Below are 16185 nucleotides of genomic sequence, written 5' to 3'. Positions count from 1 at the left end.
TAATCTCTTATACAGATACATACACCTGCTAGGCATGGATTAATTGCTGGGCCCTTTATACTGTATGGTAAATGATAGTGATTATCCTGAGACCACTGAGATATGGTAATCCTGAGATCGTTTAGATTGGCAATCTTGATATCACTTGGATATCGTAATCCTGAGATTACCAGGATATAGGAATCCTCAGATGACTTGAACATAGTAATCCTCAGACCACATTAATCACCACACATTAATAAGTAACAGTAACTTAACATGATTAATGAGGTTGTGTCCATATTCTCGGGTTGGGATCGCCATATGAGGGCATTATTATAATACACAGACAAACCACACTGATGTGGTATATATGTATCATTGAGAATATCAACTGGAGCGCTGGAAGTGACTCGAACCCGCGTCCATCGGACTGCCGCCAGCCGCGAGCTGTACCACTGTACCACGCCCGTGGTGTCAGGTCAGGGTGGTACAAGGCTGCCTGCTCACACTCTGGAACAATTTACCGTCCTAAAGCCAAGGGACAATGTCCAGCACACACACACAGACACACACACACACACACACACACACACACACACACACACACACACACACACACACACACACACACACACACACACACACACACACACACACACACACACACACACACACACACACACACACACACACACACACACACACACACACACACACACACACACACACACACACACACACACACACACACACACTTCTCCCCCCCCCCAAAAAAAAAAAAAAAACCGGCCGTTTACTACCAACAAACAGCAGTAACAGCGTTTTGGGTTTCAACAATCTGTATCAACAAGTCCCGTAAACTACATCCTCAGTCAAGATGTAGGAGGTAGAGAGCTCTCGCGGGGACGCGAAAGAGCGCTTGAGTATCCCGGGGCTTCTTAACAAGCCACTTGAGGAATTGATAGAGGACATCACTATTCTTGGCTGGTCCGGTTTAACGCTTCATGGCTCCTAGAGCTGACGCCATGGCGTGGTGGACCTGTGGAGAAGAGTGAAAGAATGTGATATATGGGGGGAAGTGTGCATTAGGAACATTATCTCTGTCTGTCTGTCTGTCTCTCTCTCTCTCTCTCTCTCTCTGTCTCTCTCTCTCTCTCTCTCTCTCTCTCTCTCTCTCTCTCTCTCTCTCTCTCTCTCTCTCTCTCTCTCTCTCTCTCTCTCTCTCTCTCTCTCTCTCTCTCTCTCTCTCTGTCTCTGTCTCTGTCTCTGTCTCTGTCTCTCTCTCTCTCTCTCTCTCTCTCTCTCTCTCTCTCTCTCTCTCTCTCTCTCTCTCTCTCTCTCTCTCTCTCTCTCTCTCTCTCTCTCTCTCTCTCTCTCTCTCTCTCTCTCTCTCTCTCTCTCTGTCTCTCTCTCTCTCTCTCTCTCTCTCTCTCTCTCTCTCTCTCTCTCTCTCTCTCTCTCTCTCTCTCTCTCTCTCTCTCTCTCTCTCTCTCTCTCTCTCTCTCTCTCTTTCTCTCTCTCTATCTCTGTCTCCCTCTCTTCCTTCTGGTAATAATACTGTTGACAGTAGTTAATGTTCACAGAACATAAACATAATATAAACAGTAAGGTATTTTCTCAGTTATGTGTCCATGTGATACTAAGACTCACTTTCACATTATTTGTATACCTTGAGAATCACAAGTATTTTTTTTAGAATTGATCGGCAATTCGCTCCGAAACCATAATATCTGGTCGTCCACATCAAACCATCACCAAGCTTCGAAACAGCAATATTTTTACCCACACAAAACATAGACCAACTCAGCGTCGCAAATGTTGCACGTGCAAGATAATTATCATGCAAATATGGACTGCGAAGTGAACGTTTCCCACGGACCTTTAAGGCTGTGCAGACAGTGTTGACATTGGGGACCAGCTGGCACCTGCGGGTCCAGCAGCTCACTTGCTGATCAATGATCTTGGCTTCGTCGATTGCGGCTCCGATCTCCCGCGCTTTGTTGAACTCCGCCGAGTCGTGTTCCAGCATGGCTTCCAGCAGCCGCTTGTTGACGCCTTCCTCGCGTAAGTTCTTCAGGCTCCGGTGGTCATTCTCCAGGTCAGCCAGGGTGTCTATGGTCACTCGGTTTAACTTAGCCATGAGGTCCACGTAGTCCTTCTTCAGGTTGTTGAGCAGCTTCTCGCGCTCATCCAGTTGAGATCTTGTCTTTTCCAAGTCAACAATCTTGGAACGGATGATGTTCTTCTGTTCGCGCCTCAGATGTTCCAGCCTCATTTCAATGACTTTCTGGCTATCCCGAGGAGGTTCGGAGCCGGCTGTTGACGGTCTGTGATTCTCTCTCAGAGACTTCATGAGTTCTTCGGCCATATAGCTGATGGGAAACTGAGTAGCGGCCGTACAGGCGTACCGCAGGCGGCAGGCGGGGCAGAGCAGCGAGTTCTTCCTGATGGTACTGGCGATGCAGCGGGTACAGAAGGCGTGGCCGCAGGGAAGGTTCCGTGGACGGCGTTCGCAGTCGTCGAAGTCGACGTAGCACACCTTGCACTCAAACGGGCTGTTGCCGAACTGGAAAAAAGAGGTTCAAATCTGTTTGTAGAATTCAGTCCTTGTGTAACATTTCCTCCCACCGCTCACAGGATGGGTATGCCCCCACCGCTCACAGGATGGGTATGCCACCACCGCTCACAGGATGGGTATGCCACCACTGCTCACAGGATGGGTATGCCACCACTGCTCACAGGATGGGTATGCCACCACTGCTCACAGGATGGGTATGCCACCACTGCTCACAGGATGGGTATGCCACCACTGCTCACAGGATGGGTATGCCACCACTGCTCACAGGATGGGTATGCCACCACTGCTCACAGGATGGGTATGCCACCACTGCTCACAGGATGGGTATGCCACCACTGCTCACAGGATGGGTATGCCACCACTGCTCACAGGATGGGTATGCCACCACTGCTCACAGGATGGGTATGCCACCACTGCTCACAGGATGGGTATGCCACCACCGCTCACAGGATGGGTATGCCACCACCGCTCACAGGATGGGTATGCCACCACTGCTCACAGGATGGGTATGCCACCACTGCTCACAGGATGGGTATGCCACCACCGCTCACAGGATGGGTATGCCACCACTGCTCACAGGATGGGTATGCCACCACTGCTCACAGGATGGGTATGCCACCACTGCTCACAGGATGGGTATGCCACCACTGCTCACAGGATGGGTATGCCACCACTGCTCACAGGATAAGTGTGGAATGCATCTGTAAATTTTACCACTAAGCACATGACGGGTATTACGTGTACCATAATTGAATTGTAAAAATAATTTGCAACTTTGGAAACGATCCCATTAAACTAGTCACTACGGGAACACCATCCCATTAGGCTGTGAACTATTGGAATACTGTCCCGTTGGGCATTAAATGGTTAAACTCTGAACAATTGGGATACCATCCCACCTGGTTCTGCTCTATCATGATATCATCCCAGTGAGTACTGTACCATTGGAATACCATCCCAGTCGTTATCTGAGCTACCAGGATAGCACCCGACCCGATGAAATCCTTAAGCTGACGAGTCCCACATATCCCAAGGCGATGAAAACGCCACTTGGGGTCCTTTTCCGGTCCCAAGACCACGAGGAAACACCTGGTGTCCGGCCCCTTTCCGGCTCTAAGACCACGAGGACACACCAGGTGTCCGGCCCTTACCTCAGGTCCGGTGGCCAGCGGCTGTGTCCTCTGCTGCTGCGGTGCTGTGGACGACGTCTGGGGGAGTGGCGGCGGTGATGCTTCAGTCAGTCCTCTCCCGTTCTCCTTTCTCCTCATCCTCCGTTTTCTTTTCCCCTCTACTGGCTGCCAGGCGTCCAGTTTCTCCGAGGAATCGGTTCGTTCCTCGGGGTCGCCAGAGGGCAGGTGCGGAGGGAAGGTCGCCCCGCTGTTTGCAGATGGGGGAGAGCTAGGGACGTGGGAGCGATTGGGCACTGGTTGCTCCTTGTTGTATATGACACTGTGGCTGGCTGTGGTCGTCCGTGTGCCTGGCTGTGAAGGGGAATCTCCAGCAATATCAACACATGTAATCCAATATTTATAAAATGAATCAGCTGTATACAACATATTATTTCACTTCATATGCCACTATAGCTCCCACACACACACACACACACACACACACACACACACACACACACACACACACACACACACACACACACACACACACACACACACACACACACACACACACACACACACACACACACACACACACACACACACACACACCTCTTCCTCCATTTCCCTCTTCCCCCCTTCTGCCCCAATGCCCACACCTACCCCCTGAGTCTCCCCCTGACTAATACAACCTCTCTGCCACTCTCACAATCCATGCTCCATCCTCCCCTCTTCCCCTACTCCCTCTATCCTTCTCCCCCCCCCCCAACCTCTCAACCTCTATCTGACTCTCAGCCTCACACTACCTCTCACCCTCCCCCTCTATGCTTCTCAAACCCTCCCTAATTTTCAGACCCAGTATGCCCTTCCTACTCCAGACCTACCTACCCAGGCCCTACCCCAGACCTTCCTGCCTACCTTCCTGGATGTCCAGCCCCCCATTCGCCCCCAGGCACTCCCACCCAGACCCCATTCACCCCCCAGATCCACCCAGACACCCCCCCCCCCACATCCCCCCCAAACCCCCATAGATAGGGTGTACTCAGGCACCAAAGTTTCCAAGAAAAGTCTCAAGGTTTGGTACACCAATGCTGATCGGGTAACTAATAAAGCATAAGAGGTAAAAGAAAGAGTGAGTGAGGCAGATCCTGACATAGTTGCAATAGTGAAAACTAAAATAAATGGCATAATCTCGGATGCAATCTTTCCAGAGGGGTACCAGGTGATAAGAAAAGACAGGACACAGAGACAGGGAGGAGGAGTGGCACTCCTAATAAAGCAGAAATGGAAGTTTGAAGACCTGGGAAATCGGGGTGCCAGTGAGAGCACAAGCTTCATGCATGGAACTCTGACAGCAGATGGGAGGAAGATTGTGATCTTGGTAATCTACAATCCCCCACCAAACAGTAAAAGACCCAGGCAGGAGTATGATGACAACAACAAGGCATGCATAGATGAACTGCAGAAAGCAGCAACATTAGCCCAAAGAATGAGTAGCGAAGCTGCTGATCATGGGGGACCTAAATCATGGAGAGATAAATTGGGAATCAAGGAATCCCCATGGAGGGGACGAAACGTGGGGAGCAAAGTTAGTAGATGTTATAGACAGGAATTTCCTAACACAACATGTGAAGGAAGACACAAGGGAAAGAGGAGGAGATGCACCGAGCCTATTAGACGTGATTTTCACCCAGAACGTAGAAGACATCGAGAATTTGGAGCATGAAATACCTCTAGAGGCCCGCGACCATTGTGTCCTAGTCTTTGACTACATGATGGAATTCAAACTTGTGACATGGGACACGAGGTCTGGGAAAGGAGAGCTGACTACAGGAAAGGGGACTATAAGAGGATAAGGGACTATCTGGGAGAAGTGCAGTGGGAGGAAGAAATTAGAGGAAAAACAGTCCAAGATATGATGGACCTAGTCATATGGAAATGCCAGGAGGCCGAAGAGAGATTTATACCAACAGTAAAGGAAAAAAGCAGGAGGGAATATAATAACCCATGGTTTAATAGACAGTGTCAGGAAGCAAAAGTGAGAAGCAGGTGGGAGTGGAGGAAGTACAGAAGACAAAGGACAGAGGCCAACAGGATCAGATGCAACAGAGCTAAGAACTATTACATTAACATAAGAAGAGCATTGAAAAGAAATTGTAAGAACGATATTGCGATCAAAGCAAAAAAGCAACCTAAATTACTACACAGCCATATAAGAAGAAAAATGTCGGTGAACGACCAAGTGACAAGACTAAGGAAGACAGGGGGGGCATATACTGAAAGTGACAAGGAAATCTGCGAGGTACTGAATGCAAGTTTCCATGGAGTGTTCACAACCGAGCCTAAGCAGCTCCCATTGTTAGAAGAGATTACCCTAGATGAAAGACTATCAGATATAGAGGGGACAGCAGAGAAGGTAATGAAACAGTTGACAACACTGGATGCAACTAAAGCGGTTGGACCAGACAAAGTATCACCGTGGATACTAAAAGAGGCAGCGCAGGCCCTCAGCATGCCTCTGGCAATGATCTTTAATGAATCACTTATGTCGGGAGAATTGCCCAATTGCTGGAACAGGACAAATGTTGTACCGATCTTCAAGAAAGACCGGTACAACACTTTACACTCTACAGACACTCTACACTGGCAAAAGTTAGAACATCATTCAGAAACCTAAGTAAGGAGGCATTTAGGGTGCTTTACACTGCCTACGTGAGGCCAGTCTTAGAGTATGCCGCCTCATCATGGAGTCCCCATCTGAAGAAACACATAAGGAAACTGGAAAAGGTTGAGAAGCTTGCGACGATCGAGACTCGTCCCAGCGTTACGAGTGATAGGGAATGAAGAGCGCCTGAAGGAACTGAGCTTTACGACACTAGAAAAAAGAAGGGAGAGGGGGGACATGATAGGAACGTATAAAATACTCAGGGGGGATTGACAGAGTGGACATAGACGAAATGTTCAAATGGAATAGTAACAGAACGAGGGAACATGGGTGGAAGCTGGAAACTCAGATGAGTTACAGAGATGTTAGGAAGTTTTCTTTTAGCGTGAGAGTAGTGGAAAAATGGAATGCACTTAAGGAACAGGTTGTGGAAGCAAATACTATTCATAATTTTAAAACTAGATATGATAGGGAAATAGGACCGGAGTCATTGCTGTAAACAACCGATGGCTCGATAGGCGGGATCCAAGAGTCAATGCTCGATCCTGCAAGCACAAATAAGTGAAAACACACACACACACACAATGGGAACACAATAGGGCCGGTGGCTAAGCGGACAGCACGCTGGACGCGTGATCCTGTGGTCCCGGGTTCGATTCTGGGCGACGGCGAGAAACAATGGGCAGAGTTTCTTTCACCCTGATGCCCCTGTTTTCCTAGAAGTAAATAGGTACCTGGGAGTTAGTCAGCTGCCACGGGCTGCTTCCTGGGGTGTGTGTGTGTGTGTGTGTGTATGTGTGTGAAAAATAAATAGTTAGTAGTTAGTAACAGTTGATTGATTGACAGTTGAGAGGCGGGCCGAAAGAGCAGAACTCAACCCCCGCAAGCACAACTAAGTGAATTCAAGCACAACTAAGGAAATACAAGTTCTTCGTACTGCTTATAAAGTTTTAATGCAGTTAACAGCACCCCCTTCACCTCTACATGTACTCATCACTCATCACACGTGTACCTGGGTACACGTGTACACGTGCACATAGGTACCTGGGAGTTAGTCAGCTGTCACGGGCTGCTTCCTGGGGGTGGAGGCCTGGTCGAGGACCTGGCCGCGGGGACACTAAAGCCCCGAAATCAACTCAAGATAACCTCAAGATATCACTCGCAATTGTCGTCTCGTCACTCTACTTGACTATGTGATTGGTCCAAGTACTTCCAGGCCATCTGCACAATACACACAGGAGATGCACTTTCTCTAAGTCCACGTAAGCGACGTACTTCCTCCACGTTCATACGGAATATGTACGTTTTTGCAAGTTCAAAGTGCTGTGTGGTACCCCCTAAGTTGGTGCTGGCTATGTGCACTCACCAAGTCCATATATACCCTGTGATTCTATTGATCAGAATGAAAACAGATGACCAGATTGGACTTTTGTGACCAGAAGTCCATTCTGGTCCTTTCTGGACTTTCTCAAAGTTCGTCTATACCATGTGCTTCCTCAGGTCATGAACTTTCTCATAAGTCCATAGAGGCTATATGGGCTTTCACCAAGTCCATAAAAGTCCACGTGAATCCACCTACCCTGACCTACCTACCATCTTACCATTGTAAGTCTTAAAGCCGTAGGGGAGGACGTGGCAGAAGTGACGGACAGGGGGACTTTCACCCTTGATGACAAGGCGGTGGATGGTTGCAGACTTGAAGTAGAGGTTGCAGAGGTAGAGAGGCCTTTTTCGAAATTGAAGTAACATAGGCGCAGAGATGCTTGAACTTCAGACTTGAGGATGTAGAAACGCTACAAGGAGACACATCATTAGTTGACGTAGTGGTTGTACAGTCTTTGTGGAGTCTTTCAGACTTATTGACAGGGGGGAGACTCCTTCAGACACGATATAGACAGGGGGGAGGGGGTGGAGGTGGACGCCTTGAGATCTGATAGAGAAGAGTGTTATGACTCTAATTAATATAAACGGTTTACACACAACTCACAACTGATGACGTCCGAACACTTTCGGAACAAGTGCTTCGATCACGTCCTGTGTTCGAACCACAACGCTGTAAATGCTTCACCCACGTACTACAAATACAAATAATCGCCAACAGAACCTAAACACCTAACCTAACATACGCCTAATTATACATAGAAATTATATGCATAATAATATTTAATTTATATATGAGAACAAACCAATTTTTTAATACACATTATGTTAAACTTGATGAATGCGTCTGGGGAGGACGGCCGCTGCTTTAACCAGCCTAGTGTGAGGACGGGTTGAACCACAATGCTATAAATGCTTCACCCACGTACTACAAATACAAATAATCGCCAACAAAACCTAAACACCTAACCAATGCCTAAATATGCCCAGAATGCTAATATATAACAATATTAATTTATATTTGAGAAAATTCCTATTTTAAATAGGAATTGTTATATTGCATGTTAAAACTAATGAATACGTTTCTGGGGTCGACCACTGGATGGAATGGAGTTGGCGTACGTGAAGACGGGTTGTCAGGATCAACCACAAACGTACACAGTACCGTGACCACCGCACCATTGATCGTCTCACGATCAATGGTGCGGTGCATGTCACGGTACTGTGTACCTTTGGAGTTGAAAGTACCGGCTAATCTAATATTTTAATTTCCCCTGCGTTATCAACATTGAATCAAGTTAGTTTAATAGTTGAACTTAATAGATAAATATAGATAGTTCACTGGCAGTTAGAATATCCTTTTGTGATGAGCTGGAGTGAGATGTTTCCCAGTAACTGTCTGAGGAAGAGGCCAAGAGGTCCTTACGTCTTCTCACGTTAATGTCTAATTTAAAGCGGCATGACTTGATACCCTAATCAAGTTTTTAGCTTGGCCAATCTTATTAAAGCTAGGAATTTAGCTCTGCGACTAGGTCTGATTGTGGGAAGCGGTTAGGAGATAAGTAATAAGATTTCTTCATAATCTTTCATATCTTCATATGCACTGAACTCTTCATAAATATAAATGGATTGATTAATATTGATCTGAAAAAAAAGATACAAAATTATTTTAGTCTGTCCTTAAACAGCATTCATTCTTTTATTTGTAGAAGAAAATGAGTTGTATGTTTGGGGTACTATAATAATTCTCTCATCTGTTTTTATATTTTGAAAACCGGTTATCAAGTATAAATTAACTAAGCAGAAAAACGGTTTTTTAATGAACAAACTACATCTTCAGTAGAGGTTAACTAACTACTGCATATGCTTGTTGAAGAAAATGATCTAATTATTTTATTAATAGGCATATTATGGAAGCCTAACAGGCAGAGGGATTTTCATTATATAAAAAAAATCGATTTGGTTGATTTGAATTAATATTATTATATCGTATTAAGAACATAACTACTGACTTGGTTAGGTTAAGATAGGTTCGGGCATATTTCTACGCTAGTTTTAACTCAAATTATAAACAGATCATAATATAAAATAATGGAAAGCTTAATCATTCCATATGAGAAAAAAATTAGAAAATTTTATAATTCAGAAAACTCGGCTTGTTAGGCAAATTGGGCTTTGGATACTAGCCCCAGTAGTGCGCTCTGGCAATTCAGTACAACCCAGTAAACAATTTGTCTTTGGGGGAAACAGATAACATTTAGAATAATAATATAAATGGTGAACCATTGATAAAAAAAAAAATTTACCTTAAAATACCAGGGATAATGTTTTTAATTCTATGTACTTATGACCCCCCAACTCCTGTGATATAGGTATATGATACATAGGAAGTCCTATATAGTCCACGGGCACATATAGGAGGTCCTATAGTCCATGGGTACACATATAGGAGGTCCTATATGTATACCCATTACCCTTAGATCCTGTGACCTTGACACAGTCCTATGTTTACATAGGACTCGTGGGAATGATTTCATGTTGTATTTTGATGGCATGAAAGAACGATGCCCCATCACTTGGACTGGTTGGTTGGTACAGGGACGGCTTCGCTTCCTGCGGGTCGGCGTTCGATCCCCCGCGATATCTCCTGAGTAAGGCACATATTGGAATTGTTCGAACAAGTAGTCTGGATTTAAAGTCTTCTTTGACCTATTCAGTGTTTGAAATGTGTCCATGAGATCCGATTTTTTTTTTTCCTGGTTTGTAATGATTTATAGTTCTGTGGCCCCTTTTCCTAGTATGAAAAGGGTGTTTTGACAGTAAGGTAAAAGTCAAAACGCTGTTCAAGTCAAACTCACTTTGTATTCACCGTTAAAGAAACACAGACGTACTCCGACAGGATTAACATATAGATAGATCGTCAGAAAGCAATCTATCAGTGACGGTAATACACTGGCCTCGCGTATTGTTGTTGTATTTTACTGTATGTCTCAGGCGTAGTATGTATACAGATCACTGTGACTTTAACCACTGTTCTAAGGGACAGTTTCCTCTCAGGTTATGTTAGCTAATTGGTTAGAAGCTTTGAATCATTGGAATTTGTGACGATCTACACACACACACACACACACACACACACACACACACACACACACACACACACACACACACACACACACACACACACACACACACACAGAAAGAACTTTTTTAGTGTCAGAGTGGTTGACAAATGGAATGCATTAGGAAGCAATGTGGTGGAGGCTGACTCCATACACAGTTTCAAGTGTAGATATGATAGAGCCCAATAGGCTCAGGAACCTGTACACCTGTTGATTGACAGTTGAGAGGCGGGACCAAAGAGCCAGAGCTCAACCCCCGCAAGAACAACCAGGTGAGTACAACTAGGTGAGTACACACACACACTCACTCTATGGTGAGAGTTTACAGTCACCATCACTGTATGGTGGGCCTCACTGTATGTGTATATAGAATACACACACATCCAAAGCTAATTAAGGAAGTCAAGGCTTCTTACCTCTCTATAGCACGTCGGGGGACTTGATGACTTCACTCATCTGATGAACTAAACAGACATCATTAATCTCACTGGATGAGTCTGATGATTTTCAAGGTAATTAATGAGTAGCTCCCCCCCACCCCCACGAACGATGTCCCCCCATTGGCATCCCGCAGGCAACTGACTCACCTAAATATTTTAGGCACTTGTTTGGGGGAGTGCCAGAACTCTTGTGAATGATTCGTGCAGGGGGACATACACCTACATTGGTGTATGATGTATGATTTAGTAAATTGCGAGGGGGGAAGGGGAGGGGGGGGGGGTTAAAATCGTTGTTTTGGTGAGAACAAATAAAGTAAAAGAGGTGTTATTGTGAAATAGAATAATTTACAGCTTGGGCAAAAGTTCTGTAGTCTGGTGGATGGAAAATGTAGCGAGATTTGGCAACGATGTTGACCGTGACGTGTATTAGACACGTCAACTTCTACCCCCCCCCCCCTCTTATAATTCCCCTCCCCCCTATCTCCCCCATTCCCCCCCCCCTATCTCCCCCATTCCCCCCCCCCCCCTTCTCACACTGTAACTTTCCACCCCCTTCCAAATCTTCCATAAAAAATTAAATTGTCAAAAGTCATAATCAGTGTTTTCTTTCCTGCAGCCTCATGGGCCAGTCGACCTACAATGTTTACCAACTCCAACATGGGACGGGATCCACACATATTTTATATAAGAGTTATTATCATTGGGAAAAAAATCCATTTTCTTTAATATTTTAAGGCTACTTCAAACATTAATTGTGATGGGTTATTTAAGGACTGCAGAGCACTTTTAGAGTCACAACATATCACTCCTCCCCCCAGTGAGCTTAAATACTCAACCTAACCACTTGGGCTGGACGGTAGAGCGACGGTCTCGCTTCCTGCAGGTCGGCGTTCAATCCCCGCGACCGTCCAAGTGGTTGGGCACCATTCCTTCCCCCAGTCCCATCCCAAATCTTTATCCACATTTCCCTTCCAAGTACTTATAAGTACATAGTACTATAAGTACTATGTACTTATAAGTACTATAAGTACATAGTTCTTATAGCTTAGTCTTTTAATAATTATCTAACCTGAGAGCATCACTTCAGTTTACAGACCTGGCTGGTATATGATAAGGTTAGTTGTGATCTTACCATAGAGAGCCAACGAGGCTTTTAGAGAGGGTTGTTAAGTGCTAGATCACACGCCACTTTGCTCACCTTTAGGTAAAAACTGTTGTTATATATTTATATGTTCAAGAAATGTGTAAGTATTTCATTCATAATGATGTGCTGCCCAGGAATCTTAGTGAAGTATCCAAAATTTGCTGACTGTAGGTGCAGCTTGCACATGACTGTAAAGCTGCCGCCCAGTTGGCTGGGTGTGGAGCACATGACTGTAAAGCTGCCGCCCAGTTGGGTGGGTGTGGAGCACATGACTGTAAAGCTGCCGCCCAGTTGGGTGGGTGTGGAGCACATGACTGTAAAGCTGCCGCCCAGTTGGGTGGGTGTGGAGCACATGACTGTAAAGCTGCCGCCCAGTTGGGTGGGTGTGGAGCACATGACTGTAAAGCTGCCGCCCAGTTGGGTGGGTGTGGAGCACATGACTGTAAAGCTGCCGCCCAGTTGGGTGGGTGTGGAGCACATGACTGTAAAGCTGCCGCCCAGTTGGGTGGGTGTGGAGCACATGACTATAAAGCTGCCGCCCAGTTGGGTGGGTGTGGAGCACATGACTGTAAAGCTGCCGCCCAGTTGGGTGGGTGTGGAGCAAGACTAGTAACTGTGTGACTCACCATAGATGTAAAGTGCCTTGTATAGTGACTGTTGTGAGCCTCTTGTTGAATCACTTGTGATATAAAAAGATTATCGATGTATATATATGTATTTGTGGACATAAATGTATATATTTGATGTATATAATACATCATACATATACACTGGCGTCCTGAGGTTGACTGATGTGGCCTTTCAGTAATATTTATGACTTCATAAATGTAATGATTCATTTGCCAGACCTGAGGGCCCCTCGGTCTTAGCCGCGTAGGGGGCCCTCGGTCTTAGCTGCGTCGGGGGCCCTCGGTCTTAGCTGCGTCGGGGGCCCTCGGTCTTAGCTGCGTCGGGGGCCCTCGGTCTTAGCTGCGTCGGGGGCCCTCGGTCTTAGCTGCGTCGTGGGCCCTCGGTCTTAGTCACGTCGAGGGCCCTCGGCCTTAGCTGCGTCGGGGGCCCTCGGTTTTAGCTGCGTCGGGGGCCCTCGGTCTTAGCTGCGTCGGGGGCCCTCGGTCTTAGCTGCGTCGGGGGCCCTCGGTCTTAGCTGCGTCGGGGGCCCTCGGTCTTAGCTGCGTCGGGGGCCCTCGGTCTTAGCTGCGTCGGGGGCCCTCCGTCTTAGCTGCGTCGGGGGCCCTCGGTCTTAGCTGCGTCGGGGGCCCTCGGTCTTAGCTGCGTCGGGGGCCCTCGGTCTTAGCTGCGTCGGGGGCCCTCGGTCTTAGCTGCGTCGGGGGCCCTCGGTCTTAGCTGCGTCGGGGGCCCTCTGTCTTAGCTGCGTCGTGGGCCCTCGGTCTTAGCTGCGTCGGGGGCCCTCGGTCTTAGCCGCATCGGGGGCCCTCGGCCTTAGCTGCGTCGGGGGCCCTCGGTCTTAGCTGCGTCGGGGGCCCTCGGTCTTAGCCGCGTCGGGGGCCCTCGGTCTTAGTCACGGCGGGGGCCCTCGGTCTTAGCTGCGTCGGGGGCCCTCGGTCTTAGCTGCGTCGTGGGCCCTCGGTCTTAGCTGCGTCGGGGCCCTCGGTCTTAGCCGCGTCGGGGGTCCTCGGTCTTAGCCGCGTCGGGGGCCCACGGTCTTAGCTGCGTCGGGGCCCCTCGGTCTTAGCCGCGTCGGGGCCCCTCGGTCTTAGCCGCGTCGGGGGCCCTTGGTCTTAGCCGCGTCTGGGGCCCTAGGTCTTAGCTGCGTCGGGGGCCCTCGGTCTTAGCTGCGTCGTGGGCCCTCGGTCTTAGCTGCGTCGGGGGGGGGGGGGGGCTAAGTGAGTTGGTCATCCGGGCCGGGTATTCATCAAGTATTCAACCTCCTCTTCGCGAAACCTCTAGATCTTTCCTTAATAAAGGATCAAGCTTATGTTTGCACTTATTTAATAATATACGAGCTTCACAACCCCCCGCGGTTGTTACAATATGTTGGCCACTCGGCAACAGTAATTGTCTATCGGTTGTGATAGATAATATTATATATGTCAAGAGCAAGGGAAGAGAGAGAGAGAGGAGAGGGGGGGAGGGGGCGTGGGAGGGGGGGGGAGGTGTTTTCTCAAGAGGTCTGGCTGAAGGAGTCTGCGAGTGTTGACTAGTTGCTGTTGTCAACATTGTTCCCGGCACAACTGGTTTCGTTGACGGAATCCACGTGGTCTGAATACAGTCTAGAATACAGTCTGATGTATTTCAGGTTTTGTTGTGAGGTTGGCTACTTCCAGGGCCTGGGAAATGGTCACTTCCGTCTTAGGCATGTGACAGGTGACAGATGTAAGGACAGGTGTTGACAGTGCCCCATCTTGACATGCCGTGACAGGTGACAGATGTTGACAGTACGCATCTTGACATGCCATGACAGGTGACAGATGTAAGGACAGGTGTTGATAGTGCGTATCTTGACATGCCATGACAGGTGACAGATGTAAGGACAGGTGTTGACAGTGCCCCATCTTGACATGACTTGACAGGTGTCATATCACCCGAGTGACACATCATAAAACAACAACAACAACACCCTCACAACCAACCAACCAAACAAACAAAACAAACAAACAAACCCCCCAAAAAATAAATACAATTCAGCCCGGCGGCTCTCCACCAATCATAACCGAGAATAAAAAAACAGAAATAGTGCCAATCAATACCCCCCCCTCCCCTCCCCCCCACCCCCCCCAGGGGCAGCAGAGTGCCAGAGCCAGAGAGCCATTAGCGCTGCGTCCCTCCCCCCTTCCCCCCTCTAGTGGTACTAAAAAGACCCATAGAAGCCATTAATATTGCCCCCCCCCCACCAAGTTGATATTAGGACGAGCTGAGGACGCCATCTATGTCTATCGAACGACTTCCTTGATAGATAATTAATTGTGATAATAACGTTACTTGCTCGTTTGTATATCATAGGATTTTTTTTTTTTAATTAGTGGAAAGAGATAATTACATTTCCATGTGTTGTGTTCCGTTGCCATGGTAACCCGGATCAAAACAAACTCACAGCGATCGAAAGATAAGGGGAACTGGTTCTTACGCGCGTGTTGATCAGTGGTCAATATCCCTTGACCCGCGACGGGCTTGCGTCCAGACGCGATAGTTCTCATATGTTATCGTTCGTATTTCATCTTCAGGCTGCTCTACGGTCAGATACAATCGTCTGTTGGTTAATTTGTGTTGTACAGCTTGAGCGAAGTCAGTGACAGAAAGAAAAGTATATTCAAAAGTATAATTAACGTACGTTATTTGATTGACCGAAATGAAATAAAAAATTATAGCGATTTCTGTTGATATTTAGCAAAAAATTTTTCTTGAACTGAAAGCTTCGTTCTTGCATGCGAATCTACCTTGATTAATGCAGTTATTCATTGAGTTGCGCTCTATTTCATTTTCCTTCGGACGGTTGCTCTATTCATTGAACAGTAAATTGCTCCCATTAACAAAATAATTGTACAGCTAAACACCACAACGTTTACAGTCAATCAGAGCCAGTTAGAGTGCTCTGAGTGACTGTGCCTCTGATGGATACAGGTCGTGAAAGCAGAAGATGGTGAGCGAAAGCATTCACTCTCGGGGGGCTCCTAGGGAGCGACGTGTTGCGGCGTATGATAATCACTAAACACATTGCAACAAAATAACGGCCTTGATCAACACCTAATCAATACAAGTGCTCCATGTACAACACCCCGAGTCTTACAGTGCCCGCCATCAGCG

General features: G+C 47.3%; 1 protein-coding gene across 2 annotated transcripts; it reads right to left on the bottom strand.

Annotated features, from left to right (window-relative positions):
- Window positions 1-11401, bottom strand: LOC123752177 (LON peptidase N-terminal domain and RING finger protein 3). Of its 2 annotated transcripts, none has more exons than XM_069323743.1 (5): window positions 11256-11401; window positions 7931-8130; window positions 3712-4041; window positions 1862-2548; window positions 1-1021 (listed from the first exon to the last, which is right to left on the bottom strand). In XM_069323743.1, exons 2-5 carry the CDS (start codon window positions 8084-8086, stop codon window positions 977-979), a joined length of 1218 nt encoding a protein of 405 aa, XP_069179844.1. In that variant the 5' UTR covers window positions 8087-8130; window positions 11256-11401; the 3' UTR covers window positions 1-976. The 2 variants fall into 2 exon arrangements, with proteins under 2 accessions (XP_069179844.1, XP_069179845.1); XM_069323744.1 differs by having other exon boundaries at window positions 3712-4037; window positions 7939-8130.
- Window positions 11402-16185: the final 4784 nt, after the last annotated feature.

This window comes from Procambarus clarkii, chromosome 13 (assembly GCF_040958095.1).
Source record: "Procambarus clarkii isolate CNS0578487 chromosome 13, FALCON_Pclarkii_2.0, whole genome shotgun sequence".
Taxonomy (NCBI): domain Eukaryota; kingdom Metazoa; phylum Arthropoda; class Malacostraca; order Decapoda; family Cambaridae; genus Procambarus; species Procambarus clarkii.
Note: the sequence above shows the minus strand (reverse complement) of the source record. Positions and strands in the feature narration are given on the sequence as shown.

Bases quoted from the DNA above. Each gene is read 5' to 3' on its own strand.
- LOC123752177 (XM_069323743.1), bottom strand. From the start codon at position 8,086: ATGTTACTTCAATTTCGAAAAAGGCCTCTCTACCTCTGCAACCTCTAC. The intron at 4,042-7,930 runs GTAGGTAGGTCA...TCCCCTTCACAG, and splicing joins AGACTTACAATGGTAAGATG to CCAGGCACACGGACGACCAC. The intron at 2,549-3,711 runs GTAAGGGCCGGA...TCTTTTTTCCAG, and splicing joins CGCTGGCCACCGGACCTGAG to TTCGGCAACAGCCCGTTTGA.